Genomic DNA, 22,182 nt, shown 5'->3' with positions numbered 1-22,182 from the left:
ATCGCCTACGATAAAAAATTTACCGAGCAAGTAAATTTTTTTTAAAATTCAACTTTAGACTGTAGGCGGTATCACTATTACGAAAACAATGAACGGTAAAACTTACAGAACCAGCAGAGATAGAAGTCGTGGCGTGATAAGAATCACTGCCCTAAATTGAATTTGCCTCGCTCGATACACACGGCCTCTTGGCAACCAACCCCCAGGGTTACACGACTTACGAGCCTAAGGTGTACGACAAAGACTCAGATTGAGGAGTAGTAACAGAACGTTGGCCAAAATCAGCTATGGAATTATAGTGTAGAGAGACAGATATAGAGAAGAGAGAAATGTTGTGTGTTCTGAAATGAGTAGAGATAGCAAGTATATATAGTGAGAGTAGGAAGGATCCAGAATGGTGTCTCGTAAATAGGTTTTAGAAGACTGTAAAATCAGTATTGTAAAACGCAAAAATCAGTACAGAAGACTGCACTTTCAGACTATGAAAAACGCAACAGTTCTCTAAAAGACTAAGTGATCAGTTTCGGAATTTGTGCAAATAAGTGATCGTACTTCCAAAAACGGCCTACGGCACGCACCGCAGGTGCTCTACTAGAGCCCAGAGCTCGAGCCGGTCCGACGTGGCGTGCGTGCGCGTGTGTGGGGCTGTACGGGCCCTTTACCACTACATATCTAGTAGTCCAATACAAAAGATCACTTATAAACTATAATACTCCAACATATTTTATCAATGTGGGATTCTTTTGAAGCAAAACTAAGCAATACTTCCAACATCCCTCACAAGCTGAAGACGGGTCAAGTAATACCCAAATGGGTCCAGCATTCTGCTTTTATCTTATCTACCCACTTGGGTATTACTTGACCCGTCTTCAGCTTGTGACAAATATTCTCGGCTTCAATGAGAATTTGTGTTGTTCCAAATCTTTACTGTTTCGGGTTGCTTGATTTTGCTAATTTGATTTCAGGGTACTATTACTCTTTACTCCATTGTTTGAATTTGTAACCCGAAAAACAAACCTCTTATTATCAAACTGACCATCACAAGCATTGTTATCACTAAAATTACCTCAGATTAATGAGCAGAGGATTTCGTCATCAACAAATAAGCAGCCAAATACCAAAATTATGGTTCGTTGCAAATACAAGCATATTCAATGTAAGTGTATGAGTTTACTGAGTATCAAACTACAACAAATGCACTAGATGTTTCCTCAAATTGGTGGACCAACCAAAAATCCCCTTCGTGTGGCCTAGGAGGGCAGCTTGGAGTAGGGCTGTAAATGAACCACGCCTGCTCGACAAGTTCTCGAGATCGGTTTGGTCAGAGGTCGGTCAAATTGAGCTCAAGCTCGAGCTCGAACTAAACTGATCCAAACCGAGCCGAGCTGGAGCACACTAAGGCTCCGCTCGGGAGCTCGTTTGAGCTCGTTATTTTTAAAATTACTTAATCTTTTTCAATATATTTACTTAAATTGTATCAATTTTAAAATAAATAAATTAAAATATTAGTTTATAAGATAGAATTACATAATAATTGCTATTATAAGGTAACAAAAAGATAATATTATCGTTTGAATTTGAATTTTTAAATAAAAAATTACGTTATAATTAAAATAATGCTCGAAAAAATGGTACGCAAACAAAGCTCGGGCTCGGGTTCGGGCTCGTAAAATATTATATGAGCCGATCCCGAGCTTTGATTTCAAGAGCTCGTGTTCGGGCTCAAACTCGGTTTTTACAATATGAGCCAAGCTCGAGCTCGGCTCGGCTCCCCATAGCTTGGAGTATCCTCTATTCTATTGTGGCTTGACTTTGTGTACTTAGCTGGTAAGATCTGGCCCACTTGAATCGGAGTGAGAAGTTATCGTCATCGTACTAGCTCCTAATTTGTGAAAAGATGAGCTGAACTGAATGAAGCTGGACTAATCTAAATTGAATAGAGCTAAACAAAACTAAAATAGAGCTAAATTAAACTGAAATGAGCTGGAGTTAGACTTGTCAAACGTGTCGAACGGGTGGGTTACGGGCCGGGTAGTTTCAGGTTCGGGTAAAATACGAGTCAGGTGTTATACGGGTCAAGTCTATACAGGTTTCGGGTAAAAAAAAAAACGGGTCGATCGACAACTTTTTTTTGGCATTTTTTAAAACTTTTTTAATATCGTAATTCTTACCATTTATACTTTTTGTCTCCTCATGTTCGTTTTAGTTACCTTAATTGTCATCATTCTCGCCATCACCAACACCATTACCATCGTCATCATCATTACTCTCACTAACTCGCTAAATACGACAGTGAGACTCAAATAAGATGACAATGATGTGACATCTGATCCGAGGTGATGAGGTGGTAGTGCTGACGTGGAGTGCAGTTCGACGTATGTAATACGGTGAAAGTGACTGTAACACCCCCATACTCCGAGTGCCTTACCAGGACCACTCAGGTATGAAGACATCACCATCTCGGTTGCCCGAGGTATGATAATCAAATAGACAAAACAGAAACAACATTTATTATAAGTAATTTAATGAATAAGTACAATCCTTGAAACCCAAACTGAAAGTACAATACATTATTCCAAACTAACTTCTCAATCAAATAGAAATAAAAGCTAAACTACGAGCGGAAGACTCTATCGTCATGTCGTGGCCATCCCATTATCCCCGTATCATCTCTATACCTGCTCAATATCTGCTCACCATCCCCGAATGGATCACCGCAGGTTTTACAAAACAACACCGGGGTCAGTACTAATCACACAATCAAAATAAATAACAACAATAAGACAAACAGACAAACCGAATCACACACACACACAACCACATCCAACCAACCGTCTCAATCACGATCGTCCACCGGACCCGCCACACTTGATGGGGGACCGCAGCTGTTCCCACCTAAGCCCCGCTCATCGTACGAGCGATAACCCTGTCCATTAATGTGCACATCCCCTTTCGTGGCGGGTTCCACGAAGGGCGAAACTAGGGCGTGAGATCACTCCCGCAAGTGACCCCACTCAGCCGAGAACGCATCTCGAGAACCATCACAACACAACCACAATCACAATCACAATTACAACTACAATCATCATATCAATCAACTAACTACAGCACATCACCAATATCCCATTATGGGACCAATACTGAGTAGGAAATCCTACCTGGAAAGCACAACACGCAGACGGTATCTACAGCTGTCTCAAAACGCCTCTTCTATGAATTCTCCTCCTAACATATAACACATAAAGACTACTATTCAAATACTACTCATAACAATCCCCAAATCCCAAATTAGGGTTTCATCAATCTTAACAAAACGGTATAAAAATTATATTAAAAGCTTACCCTCGACGCAAGGAATCCAACGACACAAACTACGATGCAATCCGACCGTCTCGAACTCCGGAATTGTCAAGAACGCGATTAGGAAGAAGACAAGTTGCTTTCTCTCTTAAACAGGTTTTAGGTTTTGTAAAAAGTGATTTAGAATAAAGACGAATTGATTTAAATACCTTAATCGCGTAATTAACAAAACCCGAGAAAAACCCCGATAAACCTGGACACTCGATCGAGTACCCAAGGTACTCGATCGAGTACCTACTCTACTCGATCGAGTGCCCCAGCTACTCGATCGAGTGCCCAACAGGTCAGAAACTATTTTATTCTGCAACATACCCTTACTCGACAGAGTAAGGGCTACTCGATAGAGTACCCCCAAGACCATAAATACGGAGTATTACAGTCTTCCCTCCTTAAAAGGAACTTCGTCCCCGAAGTTCAAACCACTACCAAACAAAGGTACTCCCATAAGCTTCCCGACTCGAAGGTCCAAAATAAACACAACGTAAAACATGCTACTAACCCACTTATCCCGACAAACATACCGACACAACATATACAAGAGGGTGTAAAAACTCTTAAAAACTCTCGCGATCATCTCCTACCCCCCTAAAAGAAACAAGGTTACGTCCCCGTAACCATACATACCTGATCAAAAAGGAAAGGGTAACGCTCTTTCATGATATCCTCCGCCTCCCATGTAGCTTCCTCAGTCTCATGGTTAGACCAAAGGATCTTAAGCAAAACTGTCTCACCACTCCTGGTCTTTCTAACTTTTCGGTCTAGGATCTGCTTAGGCACCTCAAGGTACGATAAAGACTCATCAAGCTCCAAGCCCTCTGCCTCCAACACATGTGACGGGTCACTCACATACTTCCGCAGCTGCGATACATGAAACACATTATGCACTCTCTCCAAAGCAGCCGGTAAAGCCAAACGATAAGCCACTTCCCCAACTCGCTCTACGATCTCATAAGGCCCTATAAACTTCTGACTTAGCTTGCCTTTCTTCCCAAATCTCATGACTCCACGCATGGGAGACACTTTCAGAAGAACCTTGTCCCCAACCTAAAACTCTATGTCCCGACGATGTAGATCTGCATAACTCTTTTGTCGATCCTGGGCTGCTCTCATCCGTTCCCTGATCATCTTAATCTGTTCCACCATCTCATGTACCATCTCTGGTCCTAAAACCACTTTGCCTCAAAGACTATCGTCCCAACAGATTGGACTCCTACATCTCCTCCCATACAAAGCCTCAAACGGTGCCATACCAATACTAGTGTGATAGCTGTTGTTGTAAGAAAACTCTATCAAGTCCAACCTCTGCTCCCAGCTACCACCAAAATCCATCACACAAGCTCGCAACATATCCTCAAGAGTCTTGATTGTTCTCTCGATCCGCCCATCTGTCGCGGGGGTGAAAAGCTGTACTCATCTTCGGACTTGTCCCTAACGATTCCCGCAACTCCTTCCAAAACCTCGATATAAACCTCGCATCTCTGCTGCGGACACTATGTCCTTAGGGACTCCATGTAACTTAAGCACGTTCTTTCGATAGGCCATAGCCAGTTGTGCCTTAGTCCATGTATCTTTCATTGGAACAAAGTGAGCTGACTTGGTCAACCGATCCACTATCACCCAAATCATATTGTTACCTTGTTGACTCTTAGGTAAACCCACAATGAAATCCATGGAAATGGATTCCCACTTCCACTCAGGCACCTCCAAGGACTGAACCTTACCTTGTGGTCTTCTCTGTTCCCCTTTAACTCTCTGGCATGTCAAACAACGGACACAAACTCACTGTCTCTTTCTTCATCCCAGGCCACCAAAACGTTTTCTTCGAGATCTTTGTAAAGCTTGTCTCCACCGGATGAACCGAATATGGTGTGCAATGCGCGCTTGTCATGATTGTCTTCTTCAACTCCTCGTCATTAGGAACACACCACCTACCATCAAACCTCAAGCTACCATCTGTATGAATGGAAAACCGGGACACTGTCCCTTTCTCTACTCCAGCTCTCCACTCCACTATCTTAGGATCCAAAGCCTGCTTATTCCGAATGTCATCATAAAACTCAAGCTGTACTGTCATATCACCCATGGCATCTCCCTCCTGCATCATATGAATCCCAAAGCTCGCTACCTCATCCCTCAACCTCATCAAAGATAGAGCTGTACACAAGGAATGTACACTCTTCCTACTCAAAGCATCAGCAACAACATTGGCCTTCCCTTCATGGTAGATGATTTCCATGTCGTAATCACCAATCAGCTCCATCCACCTCCTCTGTCTCATGTTCAACTCCTTCTGCGTGAAGATGTACTTGAGACTCTTGTGATCCGAAAATACCTTAAAGATTGCTCCATAAAGGTAGTGCCTCCAAATCTTGAGAGCAAACACCACTGCACCCAACTCCAGGTCGTGAGTAGGGTAGTTCTCCTCATAAGGCTTCAACTGCCTAGAAGCATAGGCAATTACTTTACCATTCTGCATCAACACACACCCTAGCCCATTCTTCGAGGCATCCGTATAAACCTCGAAATTCTCGCTCCCTTCGGTAATGCCAAGACAGAGCCGTGGTCAAACGCTCCTTTAAGGTTTGGAACGCCTTCTCACAACTCTCATCCCAAAGAAACCTGTTCTCTTTCCTCATCAACGTTGTCATCGGTCTAGCTATCTTGGAGAAATCCTTCACAAACCGCCCGTAATACCCAGCTAAACCCAAGAAACTCCTTACCTCGCGACATTCTTCTGCTTCCCACTTTGTCACTACCTCAATCTTCGCACGGATCCACAAATACCCCATCTTTAGAGATTACATGCCCCAGAAAAGCAACTTTCTCCAACCAAAACTCACACTTAGACAACTTAGCATACAGCTCATGATCTCTCAAAGTCTGCAACACTATCCTCAGATGCTCCTCATGCTCCTCCTTCGTCTTAGAGTAGACTAGGATATCATCGATAAACACTACTACGAACTGATCCAAGAACTGTCTGAAGATCCTATTCATCAAATCCATAAACACCGCCGCGCATTGGACAACCCAAATGGCATCACCACATACTCATAATGGCCATACCTCGATGTGAAAGTCATCTTCGGTATGTCCACATCTCTAATCTTCACCTGATGGTATCCCGACCTCAAATCGATCTTAGAAAAGACCGTTGCACCACTCAACTGATCAAACAAGTCATCTATTCTTGGCAAAGGATACTTGTTCTTTATCGTCACACCTGGTTCACCTCCGGTAATCTATGCACAACCTCAAACTCCCATCTTTCTTCTTCACGAACAGAACTAGTGCTCCCCAAGGCGATACACTTGGTCTAATGTACCCCTTCTCTATCAAATCATCCAACTGCTTCCTAAGTTCCTCCATCTCCTTAGGACCCATACGGTACGGTGCCTTAGAGATTGGCCCCGTCCCCGGCTTCAACTCAACGGTGAAATCTATCTCCCTCTTCGGTGGCAACCCCGAATCTCCTCTGGAAAGACATCTCGCATACTCTCCCACCACCGGTATCTCCTCAATCGGGGCTCTCTATCCGGTCATCTCTCACGTGGCACAAAATCAGAGGACATCCCTTCCTCAGATACGACTTCAAAGTGACAGCTGCAATCAACTTAACTTTGGGTTTGACTAGAAACCCACGATAAGACACACTTACACCCTTAAGACCTCTTAGGGACACTCTCTTTTGATGACAGTCTATCTTAGCCTTATACTTCCCTAACCAATCCATCCCAACTATCATCTCAAAACCATTAAAAGGAAACTCTAGCAAGTCTACAGGGAAATCGACTTGCCCAACTATCAAAGATACATCTCTAAACAACCTCCCACACGATACAGACTCACCTGAGGGTATGAAAACTTGCTCCCTAACAGACTCATATACTCTCAAACCCAACTGCTTTTTTACATGACTCGAAGACACAAACGATCGAGAAGCCCCGAATCAAACAAAACAAACGTAGGAATACCATTAACAAGGAATGTACCGGTGATAACGTGCGCATCCTCCTCGGCGCCTTCTTGTCCATCATGAACAACTTGCCATCGGTCTTCGCCCACCTCCCCGGACAAGAGATCTAGGCGATGCGATCGGCTTAGCACCCGACCCTTGATTGTTGTTGTTGTTGTTCATCGGTGTCTTCGATAAGAATTACCGCCGTTGCGGTTGCCTCCACTCGATAGCTCGACCTCCCGGTTTGGCCATGATCCAGTGGTCTTTGCTCGCAAAGCTCTGTGCGGGTCTCTCGAAAAGATCTCGGTGCGCTCGTGCACTCATGTCTCTTGTGGCCTACGCCACCACAACCAAAGCGTGTCACTCCCCGGTTTGCTCACACTCCCACGACCTCGCCCAAAGGAAGTTCCAAAGACTAAACCCGAACCAGAAGAAAATCCCTTAGATTGATTGTGGTTGCCTTTCTTGAAATTAGATTGGCCACCACCCTCGCTCTCCGACTTCCTCTTCTCTCCACCGGACCTCTCCCCGAGCCATCTCCACTAGTCTCTCAGCTCTCCCAGCCCTCTCATATGCTTCCTTCACATCAGTGAGGACTCCCACTGGTAACTTATCCATAATCTTCGTGGTTAGTCCACTCTCAAACCTCAAAGCCAAATTCTCATCACTCAAACCCATGTCCTCAGCATATCTAGATTTCTCATTGAACTGTCTGTAGTACTCGGCCACGACATCTCGGCGATCATCTTAAACTTATCAAACTCCTCCCTTAACTTACTCCTCACATGTTCTCACGAACTCCTTCCTCACACCCTACGAAACTCCTCCCAAGGTATAGCAGGTAACCCCTGGTTGGTATATAGCTCCTTGGCACTCACTTTCACGGAATCCCACCACTTGCCACCGCCTCCCTCGGATAGAATGCAGCTGATCCACTCTCATCTCATCCTGGACAAAATGAACTAAATCCAAAGATGTTCTCCATCTCCCTCAGCCAACTATCAAGGTGGTTAGGCTCCTCAACTCCCTTGTACTCCTTCGGGTTAAACCTCGCGATATAGAGGCTGACTTTAGCATGGTCAACCTCCTTCTCCTTACTCTTGTCCTTGTCCTCATTCACTCTCTTCAGGGTCTCTGTAAGAGCGTCTTGGTGTTCCAACATTTTAACGATGTCATCCGTAGTCATAACCTCAGCTCTCGCGTACAAAGCGTTTCTCTTGGGCGGCATCTTGAAGCTATAGGAGAAAGGGATAAACATAAACACGCGTACTAAACCTCAAAACACGAACACGCGTTGCCCAGAACCCACTCGATCGAGTATCCAAACCCACTCGATCGAGTAACGGGCTACTCGATCGAGTGCCCCCATGTGCTCGATCGAGTACCCAAACTCCAACCAAACAGGACCTTCGATCTCTAACCCACTCGATCGAGTATCTAGGTTACTCGATCGAGTGACCCTACGATCGAGTACCCCTAGTTACTCGATCGAGTGCTAAAACTCGATTAAGGTCCAAAATCGTCAAAAACCTATCCGATCGAGTTAGTCTCACTCGATCAAGTATCACTAATACGTAAAAGCTACCCGCATATTACGTCACATACTAACATGTTAAATTTTATATAAATCGCATGATACCATAATCAATATGCTACGCATCCATTCTACTTATTAATAAAATCAAATCATCATGCTATAAAAGCCACATTGTAAACATCTCAACATGCTATCATCTAATTAACATGTTCCACATATCATTTTCTTTCACATGCTCAACTTCTTATTTCAACACCAAACAACCCTCACACTTCATCACATTGTTGCATAAGTTAAACAATCACATAGACGACTCAACAAACACGTTCCCATGTGACCGGTTCAAAGTTGTAGGGCGACCCCTTGCGACTTTAGGACGTCTCCCAAGCCTTTGCACTAGCTCCTACAACATTTACCCCGGGTTCATTTTAATTGACTCCCTATGTTCATTAAGTTCATTGGTTACAGGTTTCAGGATCGTCGCTCTGATACCATTTGTAACACCCCCATACTCCGAGTGCCTTACCAGGACCACTCAGGTATGAAGACATCACCATCTCGGTTGCCCGAGGTATGATAATCAAATAGACAAAACAGAAACAACATTTATTATAAGTAATTTAATGAATAAGTACAATCCTTGAAACCCAAACTGAAAGTACAATACATTATTCCAAACTAACTGTTCTCAACTGAAATAGAAATAAAAGCTAAACTACAGCGGAAGACTCTATCGTCATGTCGTGGCCATCCCAGCTATCCCCGTATCATCTCTATACTCGCTCAATATCCGCTCACCATCCCCGAATGGATCACCGCGGGTTTTACAAAACAACACCGGGGTCAGTACTAATCACACAATCAAAATAAATAACAACAATAAGACAAAAGATACAGAATGACGTCACACACACACAACCACATCCAACCAACCGTCTCAATCATCGATCGTCCACCTGGACCCGACCGCCAGCTGGGGACCGCAGCCGTTCCCACCTAAGCCCCGCTCATCGTACGAGCGATAACCCCGTCCATTAATGTGCACATCCCCTTTCGTGGCGGGTTCCACGAAGGGCGAAACTAAGGCGTGAGATCACTCCCGCAAGTGACCCCACTCAGCCGAGAACGCATCTCGAGAACCATCACAACACAACCACAATCACAATCACAATTACAACTACAATCATCATATCAATCAACTAACTACAAAGACATCACCAATATCCCATTATGGGACTAATACCGAGTAGGAAATCCTACCTGGAAAGCACAACACGCAGGACGGTATCTACAAATGTCTCAAAACGCCTCTTCTATGAATTCTCCTCCTAACATATAACACATAAAGACTACTATTCAAATACTACTCATAACAATCCCCAAATCCCAAATTAGGGTTTCATCAATCTTAACAAAACGGTATAAAAATTATATTAAAAGCTTACCCTCGACGCAAGGAATCCAACGACACAAACTACGATGCAATCCGACCGTCGAACTCCGGAATTGTCAAGAACGCGATTAGGAAGAAGACAAGTTGCTTTCTCTCTTAAACAGGTTTTAGGTTTTGTAAAAAGTGATTTAGAATAAAGACGAATTGATTTAAATACCTTAATCGCGTAATTAACAAAACCCGAGAAAAACCCCGATAAACCTGGACACTCGATCGAGTACCCAAGGTACTCGATCGAGTACCTACTCGATCGAGTGCCCCAGCTACTCGATCGAGTGCCCAACAGGTCAGAAACTATTTTATTCTGCAACATACCCTTACTCGACAGAGTAAGGGCTACTCGATAGAGTACCCCCAAGACCATAAATACGGAGTATTACAGTGACAGTGTGACACACATTTCGATTTGATGACGTGGCACTGTTGACGTGAAATGCTGTTCGATGTAATACAGTGAAAGTAATGGTGTGGCACACATTTCAAGTTGATGATGTGGCATGTGACCCCGAGGTGATGACGTGGAATACGTATCGACGTAATATAGGAAATGACGACGTGACACACACTTTGAGGTGATGACGTGACTCGTGGTTTGAGGTGATGGCATGACATACCGCATATGACATTGCGTATTTTAAGGAAGATATATTGTCTTGACCCAACGGTAAACCCATTACGGGTTGGGTTTCGACCCGCTATTTACAGGTCAAAACGGGTCCAGGTATCTTTCAGGTTCAGGTTGAAAAGTCGGGTTATTTGCGGGTTATTTATGGGTTGTGTTAGGGTCGATTTTTGAGATGGGTTAGATTTTGACAGATCTAGCGGTGTTAAGTTCAAAAGAACAAGGCCGTAGAGCAATAGTAGGTCAATATATAAACGTTGACTAAAATTGAAGAACCAAGTTTGATGGGTTCACCACTTCACCACTATTGTGCCTACATTTGCTACATCGACCCAGTAGAAGAGATTTGACGATCAAATGAAATAAAAATCCCCTCAAAATTTCTACCTTTTTTCCCACATTCATCACCATATCCGACGCCTAGATTTGGCCGGATCTTTACCGTCAGCCATGCTTACCACCGTCCGATCAATCCCTTTCTCTCTCCTCATCTTCATCTTTATCTCTTTTCTCTTCTCTTCACCCTCTCTCGCTTCTCAATCTGATCACAAGGTCAGTGATAATAATTAAGCTTTTTTCATCATAATCATATCAACTTTAATTCTTGATTTGATTATGCAATTGGGTTTTTATGGATTTTTAATTTTTTGGGTATTTGCTTAAATTTAGTTTGAGATTAGTTTTGATCATGGTTTTTGAGCTGGGTTTTAGTTAAAGGTGTCAATTTTTTGTTGTTTAGGGTTTTGGTTTTTGTCTAATGAAGTGGTGAACTAAAGTTGGGGGGTTTTTGTTTGGTGGGTTGTGTTTGTTTGATGCTAATTTGATTATTGTATGAGCTTTATGGGGAAAAAGTTGAAGAAATTTGGATTTTTTGAAGTGGGTATGATGTGGTAAGAGTTGTTAGGTAGCTGTGAATTGAAATTGTATCTAATATCCATGCATCTATGAATCGGCTTGTTCGTTCTAGCGCGACAGACCTAGGTCATTGTACATTCATCTTCATTGCTGTTTTTGGCATGTCACTTGTGTTATAACACATAAGATTGATCTTCAAGCCCTTGTAATGTCATATCTTTCAAAGTGTTCGGAGTAGTGAATTTTATACCCGGGGAGCCTGAAAGGTGTTACTGGATGTTTTGAACATGACGCGGATCACCTGGTTTACTGTGGACACCTTAGGTTTTAGATGGATGCACTTGGAGGGAAATGGAGGGATGCAATATCTCCTGTTTGGTTAGCAAATAGGGTTCCAACACAAATCAAAATCCCTCTTGAATGATTTGTCGAGAAAAACTCTCTTGCTCCATTCCCCCTTCTTTTCCCTTGTCAAATGCTATCCGAAGACACTGTTAGAGTCATGGAAGTTGGGCGTCTTATCGCCTTTTTTTTTTTAACTCTTGTGTGTTATTAGGGTCTTCTAATTTTGTGTCCGTTCAAGTGCATGTGCGTTACACATCTGGCTAGGTGAATCGTGGTGTCAACATTGGCCCCCTTTTCTAATATGGTTAATGAGCTACAAAATTATCTGTCTGCTGTAAAAGCTGAATGCTTTTGTTTCTTGTAGTATGAGGCAGATGAGCAGGTTATTCTCTGGGTTAACAAGGTTGGTCCATACAACAATCCTCAGGAAACCTATAACTACTTCAGCCTCCCATTTTGCCATCCACAGGGCCATGTTGCTCACAGATGGGGTGGACTTGGGGAGGTTCTTGGTGGGAATGAACTTATTGACAGCCAACTTGATATCAAATTTAAAAGTATGCAGTATTCTTTATAAAGTTTTAGATGAGTTTATTTTATTTTCCTCTCCGTATCTGTTATTGTCATTTGAAAATAAATGCTTATGAGTCCTGACTCATAATCTCTTTTTGTACTTTTTAGAAAATGTCGACAAGACCTCTATGTGTGAACTTGAACTTGATGCTTCTAAAGCTAGACAATTCAAAGATGCAATTGAAAACTCGTACTGGTTTGAGCTCTTTATTGGTGAGTTATTCATTCAAGTTGTCATCATTAAGCTGTTTCTTTCTCTCATACTCGGTTTATTGATTGACTATTGAACGCTTATATTTAACCTTCTCTCTTGCATTGCGCTGGTTGCGTCACGCCGTTCAGATGATTTGCCTCTTTGGGGTATGTGTCTCTCGATTCCTTTTTGCTGATTATTTTAAAATAATGACATCCACAGTATTTCATCTTTTTCTGTTCCTTTGGTGCAGGTTTTGTTGGAGAGCTTCAATCTGATAAAAATGGGGATAATGCTAAACACATGCTATACACAAACAAGAACTTTATCATCAAATATAATAATAACCAGGTAAATGAATATTTCTGTTAGTGGCTCTAGTTCAGTGACTATTGTAAGAACTGTAAGATTGTGATTTTTCGTTTCATTTATGTTCTATTGCTGATTTATTTAATTAATTTAATGAAATATTTTTGTACTATTCTTAAACTTTTACGAACTTCTTTCTCTGCAGATCATCCATGTTAATATGACTCAGGATGGCGCTAAGCAAGTAGAGGATGGAAGAGTGTATGACATGACATATACTGTTACATGGATTCCTACGACCATCCCTTTCCCTAGGCGTTTTGAGATTTACTTGGATTACCCTTTCTTTGAGCATCAGGTTTGTAAAAATTGTCAACTTTGCTACCTCTTTTGGCCTTAGAGTAATTGTTTCTTTCGCTGACTTGTTATTTTCTCTTTTCATTTTAAAAATTTACTTGGTTAACGTGCATATTTTCTTGAATTTATGTATGCATATATATACCTTGCTTCGCTGCGTTTTAACTGCGCTATGTAGTAAAATAAAATGAAATCGCTGACAAAAAAAAATACTGTTTGCAGATCCATTGGTTCTCAATTTTCAATTCATTCATGATGGTGATTTTCTTGACTGGTCTGGTGTCAATGATATTGATGAGGACTCTTAGAAATGATTATGCCAAGTACGCTAGGGAAGATGATGATCTGGAGAGCCTGGTAAGACTTCTGTATAGTTGATATGTGTTCTAGTTGTTGATGTAGTCTGCTGAAATGGGATCTTATTTGTCAGGAAAGGGATGTTAGTGAAGAATCTGGTTGGAAACTTGTTCATGGTGATGTTTTCCGGCCTCCACGTAGTTTATCTCTACTTTCAGCCGTCATTGGTACTGGAGCTCAACTGGCGACTCTTATTTTCCTCGTGATCATTTTAGCAATAGTTGGGATGCTCTATATTGGGTATGTTGCTTAAACCCCTTACAAATATGATACACTACCGTTGAATATAGATATTTACTGTGCCATTTTGTGGCTTATTCTTCCTACAACATGAGTCCAATGTCTTTTCTTGCTACCTTGATGGCATTTTTGTCAAGCGACTTCAGACTTTTTCTTTTAGTCATAATTTTGTAACTGGCGTTCTTTCTTAAGATGTCCGATTTGGTAGCAAATATCTACAAGCCAAGAATCAGCATGTCTTTTTTTAGTACCGTTAGTTGGAACAATTTATGAATTTGATTTTCCCCTCTTATATAACTCAGGAGAGGAGCTATCGTGACAACTTTCATTGTATGCTATGCCTTGACATCATTCATATCAGGTTATGTTAGTGGGGGAATGTATTCTCGTAATGGTGGTAAGTATTTGTAACTTTGTGTTGTATCATTTTATTTTGGGTTCTTTGTCAGAAACTACCTTTTATTTAGGGTCATTTGTGAACAACTACCTTTCATTTTATTTTTGGCTTTCAACTACCTTTTATTTCTTCATTTTGCGAAAAACTACCAAAAATCCACTTCCGACGAAAAAAAGTCAACTTTCCGGCATTGACTTACCATTTCATGTTGAATCTAACTCTTTACTTCATAACCTTAATAATCGATGATAAAGATTGATTAAACCCGACATTAATCACCTCAATTTGTCTATCTCTTACCCGAATCAAAGTTCTAATCACCGAAACAAAATCATCATTGATATTAATCTTAACATGGTCAATAATCCTTCAACAATAATGATCTATTATGGCTTTGTTGACAAAATTAAGTCCTTGTGTTAACTATTCGAAAATAATCATGGATTCACTCGTAGGATCACTTGTGTGCGACTATCTCATTAGTTTTCGTATACCCACCATCTTACCATGAAGAGAGAAAGAAGGTACTTTAATATGACTTAGATGGACAGTAGGTTGATGAATCATGATTAGTCTGTAAGGTTGTTGAAATGTAAGGGTGAAGGTGAAAGTGGTAGTAAAGGTGATGACGGAGATGGAGATGGAGATTGAGATGGTTGATGCGTTGATATTGCTTTGAACAAACTTTTGATAAGGTGATGGGTATGGAGAGGAGCTTTTTCGGATTTTGTTAGGTGAACAAAGGGAGAAATAAGGGTTATATATGTGAAAAAGGGAGAAAAAAGCAAGTCAACGCCGGAAAGTTGACTTTTGTTCGCCGGAAGTGGAATTTTTGGTAGTCTTTCGCAAAATGAAGAAATAAAAGGTAGTTGAAAGCCAAAAATAAAATGAAAGGTGGTTGTTCACAAATGGCCCTAAATAAAAGGTAGTTTCTGACAAAAAACCCTTTTATTTTTACCTTGTTTTGTTACTTTCTGTATTTTTTTTTTATCTTTCTTTTCTTCTGCTACGACTTGGTAGAGGAAGTCCGCAGAGCGGCTTGCCTCCCTAGTGCTGAATTTATCATTGTTTTTGCCTATTTTTCGTTTATAGTGATATCACTATTGATTACGCTTCTCCATTTATGTTTCAGGTAAAAACTGGATAAAGTCAACAATCCTTACTGCTTCGCTCTTCCCCTTTTTGTGCTTCGGGATTGGATTCATTTTAAACACTATTGCCATATTTTATGGGTCTCTAGCAGCTATTCCTTTTGGGACAATGGTAGTTGTTCTTGTTATTTGGGCTTTTATCTCCTTCCCTCTTGCACTCCTCGGGACAGTAGTTGGGAGAAACTGGAATGGTGCACCAAACAATCCTTGTCGTGTGAAGACTATTCCTCGACCTATTCCAGAGAAGAAATGGTATCTAACACCCACAGTGATTTCTCTTATGGGTGGATTGCTCCCCTTTGGAAGTATATTCATTGAAATGTATTTTGTCTTCACGTCCTTTTGGAATTATAAGGTAAATATTCTCTTCGCCTTTTACTTTCTGCTTTGCTATTTTTGTCCTCTCTTAGCCTTAACTCCTACCTATTGTTCAACACAAACTGCTTCAAATTTGAATGAGATAACCAAATATGTCTGTTAAGTTTCATCTTACAAAGACAGTGCGTTTTCTAGTGTAGAGGTTATTAAAGTGGACCAATCCTGATGCCCTGACCTGATTTGGAGCTGGATTAACGGCCGATTAGCTCAATTTTTCTAAGTTTTTAAGATTTAAAAGAGTGTTGTACAGTTATATCATTGTATTATGCTTATGTTTTTTACTGTATTATTGGAGTAAACTACGAACCCACTGCCTTAAATAATGCCGATTTCTGCCTACGGCGGGGCAAGGTTGGAAGTAGTCAAAGTACGGGAGTCTTGCCACATTTTCTTACATTTAAGAATTATGCACATTACGAAAGTCGTTATGCTTGCTGGAAATCTATTTTTTGGAAACCAAAGTTCTTTTACATTTGTAAGGCAGCCTAAATTACATGAATAAAAATATTAGGACAAAACATCCAATGTTTTTATGTAGTAAAAAAAATGACTCGCTCAACTGGTTGCACTTCTTTTAATCCTGGTTTAGAAATCATTAGATGTACTTATTGAAGCAATTTTCATTTTGGAACATCTGGAACGGTTTCTCTATGCCCTTAACATGCAGATAAGGGTAATATTGTTGCCTTTGTATTATTACGTGGAGTAGTAAAACAAGTCTAGTATATTTTACTTTTAACTAAAGTGGTGATACCTATTCGTTTTGTTGGAAATGAATGGACTCGGTTATGTTTAGTCTCTTTGTTTTTTTTTTTTTTTTTTTTTTGGCAGCTGTAAAATAAAGTTTAGTCTTGATTATGTACCTTCTCATACATCCTCTTGTTCTGCAGGTGTACTATGTTTATGGCTTCATGTTGCTCGTGTTTCTTATTCTCATCATAGTGACTATTTGCGTGACAATCGTGGGGACATATTTCTTGTTGAACGCTGAGAACTATCATTGGCAATGGACATCATTCTTCTCTGCGGCGTCCACGGGCATCTACGTCTACTTGTACTCTATTTATTACTATCATATGAAGACCAAGATGTCAGGCTTCTTCCAAACCAGCTTTTATTTTGGTTACACGATGATGTTTTGTCTCGGCTTGGGAATTCTTTGCGGTATGTCTTTCTCAAGTGTTTGCACCTCCGTTTCTGATATCCCTTTTCCCCTTCTTACATGAAAATTTGAGCTGAGATCCATCTTTGTATTACTCCCTCCATCCCATGTATATTGTTTCTGTTTTCTTTGGTTCATCCCAGAATAAGTGGTCTCTCTCTATATCTAGTGAAATTAAAAGGTGAATTTATACCATCCTTAGTTTAGTAACATAATGGTAACTGGTAAGGGTAGTATGGTAATTCTACTCGTAAATTCTTCAAGTCAAGGGGTAATAAACTAATAATGATATTTCAGTACAAAATCATAAATGGTCTCTAGTGAAATGAGACAGTATTAGTGGGATAAAACGGAGTTCTGCACCATGAAATTGTCCATTCTCAAGCTGGGTAGGACCGCAAGGACATCAACGTGCTCTCCTGAATTTTAAAAATGTCGCATTCTCACTTTATATCTAGATCTTTAGTTGAAATTATATCAGCTCAACTTTTTCTCAACTGATACCTTTGGTTTAGGGTGCTAGGCTGCTAACTCCTTCTCAACTGATACCTTTGGTTGTCTTGAGTGAGTCTTGTCTTACGACTTACCTAAGTCTTGTCTCAAGACTACCAATAATCTTACCCTTAGCTCATCAAATCTTAAGAATGGACAATTTACTTAACCATCCGTTTACATAATGTTATTTACCTAATTATTAAGATCTGTTCATTCTGCTAATAAAATGTCCGGGTCACATTTTCAGGAGCTGTTGGTCACCTGGGTTCCAACCTGTTTGTACGAAGGATATACAGAAACATCAAATGTGATTAATGATCCAGCCATCCAGTGTCAAACTGTGTTCAATTGAGTTAACTCTAATTACATTGTCAACAAAATGACCCCGAAGGTATGTCAACCTATAGATCTTGGGTCATGTTGTGCTGCCGCAATGATAAACGCTCGAATTGATTAGTAAGGACGTAACAGCTTCATTGGAAATGTTCAATTTTTTCGAATCCTTAAATATGTCAAATTTTACGCAACTTTTGCTCATGTATCGAAATCTCAACATTGGTGAATTCTTCCCCTTTTCGTAGGTCTGAATTGTTAGATCTGCTGGCAACTTTATTGCGGTTGTAGGAGTGATCGATAAGGCCATGTTTGATGTTTCAACTTTCAACCGAGAGTTTACAAGTCTATAGTTGGCTTTTGTTAAACAAATTTACCACTTGGATAGTTGGACTCACGTGGTTCACTTCTAATCATTGTGTTATCTCCCTATCCCAACCAAATATTATCGGAAAATGCACGCGGTGCCCTTGAACTTTCATGTTTTGCCCTAAATACCCAATTTTTTGATCGGGAAAACTTTAAGAGGCTATAACTTGTGTTTACGAGCTCAAAAAGTGACGGTTTTTTTTTCAAATTGATTATCTTTTCGAGAACTACGACTTGAAAAAAAAAATTGTCGAGTTTGGAATTCGTGACCAAGAGATATGGTCACTCAAAGTTTGTTCGGTAAAAAAAACTGTGACTAGAGGTGATCAAATGGCCCAAGCCCATTGGCCCGACCCGGCCCAGCCCGCTTTTTTTTGAAGGGCTTGGGCCTTTTATTTTGGCCCAAAAAAGCCCATGGGCCGGCCCAAAAAGCCCAATGTACTTTTGGGCCGGGTTTGGGCCAAGCGTTTGGCCCAAATTTTGGCCCGGCCCGGCCCATATTTATTATTAAGGAATATTTTTGTTATAAAATCGGTGTAAATAGCGTAAATTGTATATATAATTCCTTATAAACTCATGCATATATTTATTGAGATTTAAAAGCGATGTTTACGTATCATAAATCATATCTACTAGATATGATTAAGCATTATAATGTGTCGATGATTGTCTTTTATTCCATTTTTGAATATTAATTCATATGTACTTCATCATACTTTATACGATTTTTTATACTAAGTGCACTTTTAAAGTACTAGTTGAAGGTATTACACTACTTATCTCGTTCGGTAAGTCGTAAATTTTAGGGCCTGAAAAGCCCATTTAGGCCCAAAAGCCCGATTTAGCCCATAAGGGCGGGGCTTGGGCTCGCTAAATAGGCCCTCTTATTTGGCCCGGTCCGGCCCAACCCGCACATGTGGGCCATTTTTTCCATCCCGGCCTGGCCCAAACCCGCATAGGCCCGGCCCATGATCAGCTCTAACTGTGACGTACAAAAACTCCTAGCCACGGGATCCAAATACGACAATTTTTTTTTTCAAATCGTAGTTCTCGGAAAGATAATCGATTTGAAAAAAAAAAATTATCACTTTCTGAACACGTAGACACGAGTTATAGCCTCTTAAACTTTTCCGGAACAAAAAATTGGGTATTTCGGGCAAAATTTGAAACTTCAAGGGCACCGCGTGCATTTTCCCAAATCTACCTAGTATAAAAGCTAGGTTTTTTCTTGGCTTCCCATTGGTTGATGGAATTGAACACACTTTTTTTTTAGGTAGGAACCTCCATGATCATTGTAACTATTTAATTACCCTTTCTCCTATACTTCATTTTGTTTTCCATTTCTTTTTTTCTCCTTTTCAAGAGTGCACAACTGAGTTCATCGTACTTTGATGAAAAAAATTCGAAAAATCGAAAAAATATAAGTCATTTAAATACAAATAGATTAAAGAACACAAATTAGTAAGAATTTTTTTTTAAAAAAATATAATTCAGACTTGATCTTATTAAGATAAACTCATTAATTAACTGGATTAATAAATACAACTCAGAAACAACCTAATTTTTCTTTATAATCAAATTAGTAAGACATAATAAGAAAACATTAAATACCATATTTATTCAAACCTTAGTGAAATAATGTGAATGCAATGAGATAGAAATGAGAAAATAAAGTTTTAAAAAATTATATTTATTCGTTAAAATTACTGAAACTGAAAAAAAAAATTTAAAACTTAAAAATAAAGTAAGTTTTTAGAAATTTTCGAGATTTCAAATTAATGGTTAGAAAGAAAAAAATTATTTGTTAATTCGTTAAATAAGAAAAAAATCAGAATTGTTTTGATAAAAAAATTATTGAACTTGAAAAATATGGCCAAAAAAATTCACCTACGTTTTTTTTACAATTGAAATCGAAGAATACAAGAAAAATTTATGAAGGATGAGAGGGAGAGAGAGAGAGAGAGAGAGAGAGAGAGAGAGAGAGAGAGAGAGAGAGAGAGAGAGAGAGAGAGAGAGAGAGAGAGAGAGAGAGAGAGAGAGAGTTCAACTGGCGCACCAATAATCTTTAAGAGGCTATGGTGTTGAGGTGAGACGGAAGTGTAATGAGAAGCAGGTGAAATATAAGGCGGCAGGATTTTGGCAGTGGTAGGGTTATATGTTTTACACTTTAAGGCAGCAAAATTTACGAAGAATGCGGGTACATGGAGATTGGAGGGTTATGAGTTACATGACTTATGAATATGGGAGGTTATGGGTCAAATAATTGGGTTTATATTAATTTTATATTACTTAGAATAGATTAAAAGTAATGTTGACTAAGCCATGTATTAATTAACATTACTTTTAATCTATTCTAAGTAATATAAAATTACTATTTGAACCATATTCATGCAATTTGTATTTTATGTATAGTGTGAGGTTTGTACATCGAACAATTTAGATACAGGGGCTATAGATCGAACAATTTGGATTCCACGTGTATTATTATATGGTTATTTCTGATTTTTTTTTATATTGACTCACAGCAAGTCGCCTGTAAACGAGCTTAATCAATTCATTATGGTTGCATTTGGATTATGCAAGTCGGGTTAATTTAGATTACGTTAAACAGATTAACCATGTCAGGATAAAATACGAGTAAAAGTGAATAGGGGTCGAATAATAGTTAGAATACGGGTTAAAAATAGTCTGCGACACATTTCGTTTACCAATTTTTACATTCTCTTAAATTAAAAATATGACTTATAATCAAAAATTTTAAATGTCATAATATAATACATAATCGTGGATATTCTGAAAATAAAATATATATTCAATAAATTTTATCAATGTAGACCGTGCAATTTTATAACTGAAAGATTGAAGGTTACAATTTCCGTAACTCTCTTGATTCCATCTCTAGGGTTTTGATAGTACTACGAGGGTCTTATCGACTTAATCCCGTAGGGAGGTGATGGGGTCTTTTTTTGTGACTTATTTCATCCTACCTACAATTTGGTAGTAGGAAGACGGAGTCGTTTATTTGACTTAATCCATCTGCTCCCCTCTAAACCCTAAAGATGGGGTTGTATTTATAGTAGTGTGACTTGGAGGGCAAGACGGCATATTCTAGAATATTCTAAGATATTATCACATTATTCTGATAATTATCTCTAAAATACTAAAGATATTGTAAAATAAATAGATACCAAAAATATAAAATTTCGGTGTCTACACTCTCAAAATTTGATAATTTTAACCATATAAAGGGAGTTGACAGTAGTCATAGTACGTGGTAAATATCGTCTTTTGGGATGAAAACGTCTTCGATATTTTACAATTGGGTTTAGTTTTCATAATTTACATCCTATTTTATCATTGCAAGTTTCCAAATAATTCATGTTTATATAGGTAGTATTAACCAAAAGAGGGAAACTTATATAAGATTCACGGGTTTCAAAACTAGTCACTCACCCACTCTTAATACACCATTATAAAATTATTATACTCTATTCACCCCATCAAAACACTTAACCGTTGGATCGTTCCGGAATAAAATCCAGACCGTTGAAAGATAATGGAGAAAAGAGAGTAATTGAGAGAATTCGGACTGCCCAGTAGCCCAAATATAAGCGCAGAAATACCTAAATTCAGGTGGTATTTCAGTGAGAACACCATGTCAAACCACTTCAAAAGTAGGCGTAACTCGACTTTATGACGATGATCACGAGTCACGACAATGTCCCAGTTCATTTAGTT

The 22,182-nt window shown here is 39.7% G+C and overlaps 1 protein-coding gene across 1 annotated transcript; it reads left to right on the top strand.

Annotated features, from left to right (window-relative positions):
• Positions 1-11,207: 11,207 nt before the first annotated feature.
• LOC141596956 (transmembrane 9 superfamily member 1-like) lies at positions 11,208-18,406 on the top strand. Its single transcript, XM_074417239.1, has 12 exons — positions 11,208-11,482; positions 12,495-12,687; positions 12,812-12,916; positions 13,046-13,063; positions 13,150-13,247; positions 13,411-13,563; positions 13,785-13,919; positions 13,993-14,159; positions 14,462-14,556; positions 15,689-16,062; positions 16,976-17,249; positions 17,990-18,406. The coding sequence occupies exons 1-12, from the start codon at positions 11,381-11,383 to the stop codon at positions 18,055-18,057; spliced, it is 1,782 nt and encodes a 593-aa protein (XP_074273340.1). The 5' UTR covers positions 11,208-11,380; the 3' UTR covers positions 18,058-18,406.
• The last annotated feature ends 3,776 nt before the right edge of the window (positions 18,407-22,182 follow it).

This window comes from Silene latifolia, chromosome 8 (genome assembly GCF_048544455.1).
Source record: "Silene latifolia isolate original U9 population chromosome 8, ASM4854445v1, whole genome shotgun sequence".
NCBI lineage: Eukaryota > Viridiplantae > Streptophyta > Magnoliopsida > Caryophyllales > Caryophyllaceae > Silene > Silene latifolia.
The sequence above is the reverse complement of the archived record's forward strand: the minus strand, read 5'-3'. Positions and strand labels throughout refer to the sequence as shown.

Bases quoted from the DNA above. Each gene is read 5' to 3' on its own strand.
- LOC141596956 (XM_074417239.1), top strand. From the start codon at position 11,381: ATGCTTACCACCGTCCGATCAATCCCTTTCTCTCTCCTCATCTTCATC. The intron at 13,248-13,410 runs GTAAATGAATAT...CTTTCTCTGCAG, and splicing joins TCAAATATAATAATAACCAG to ATCATCCATGTTAATATGAC. The intron at 14,557-15,688 runs GTAAGTATTTGT...TTTATGTTTCAG, and splicing joins AATGTATTCTCGTAATGGTG to GTAAAAACTGGATAAAGTCA.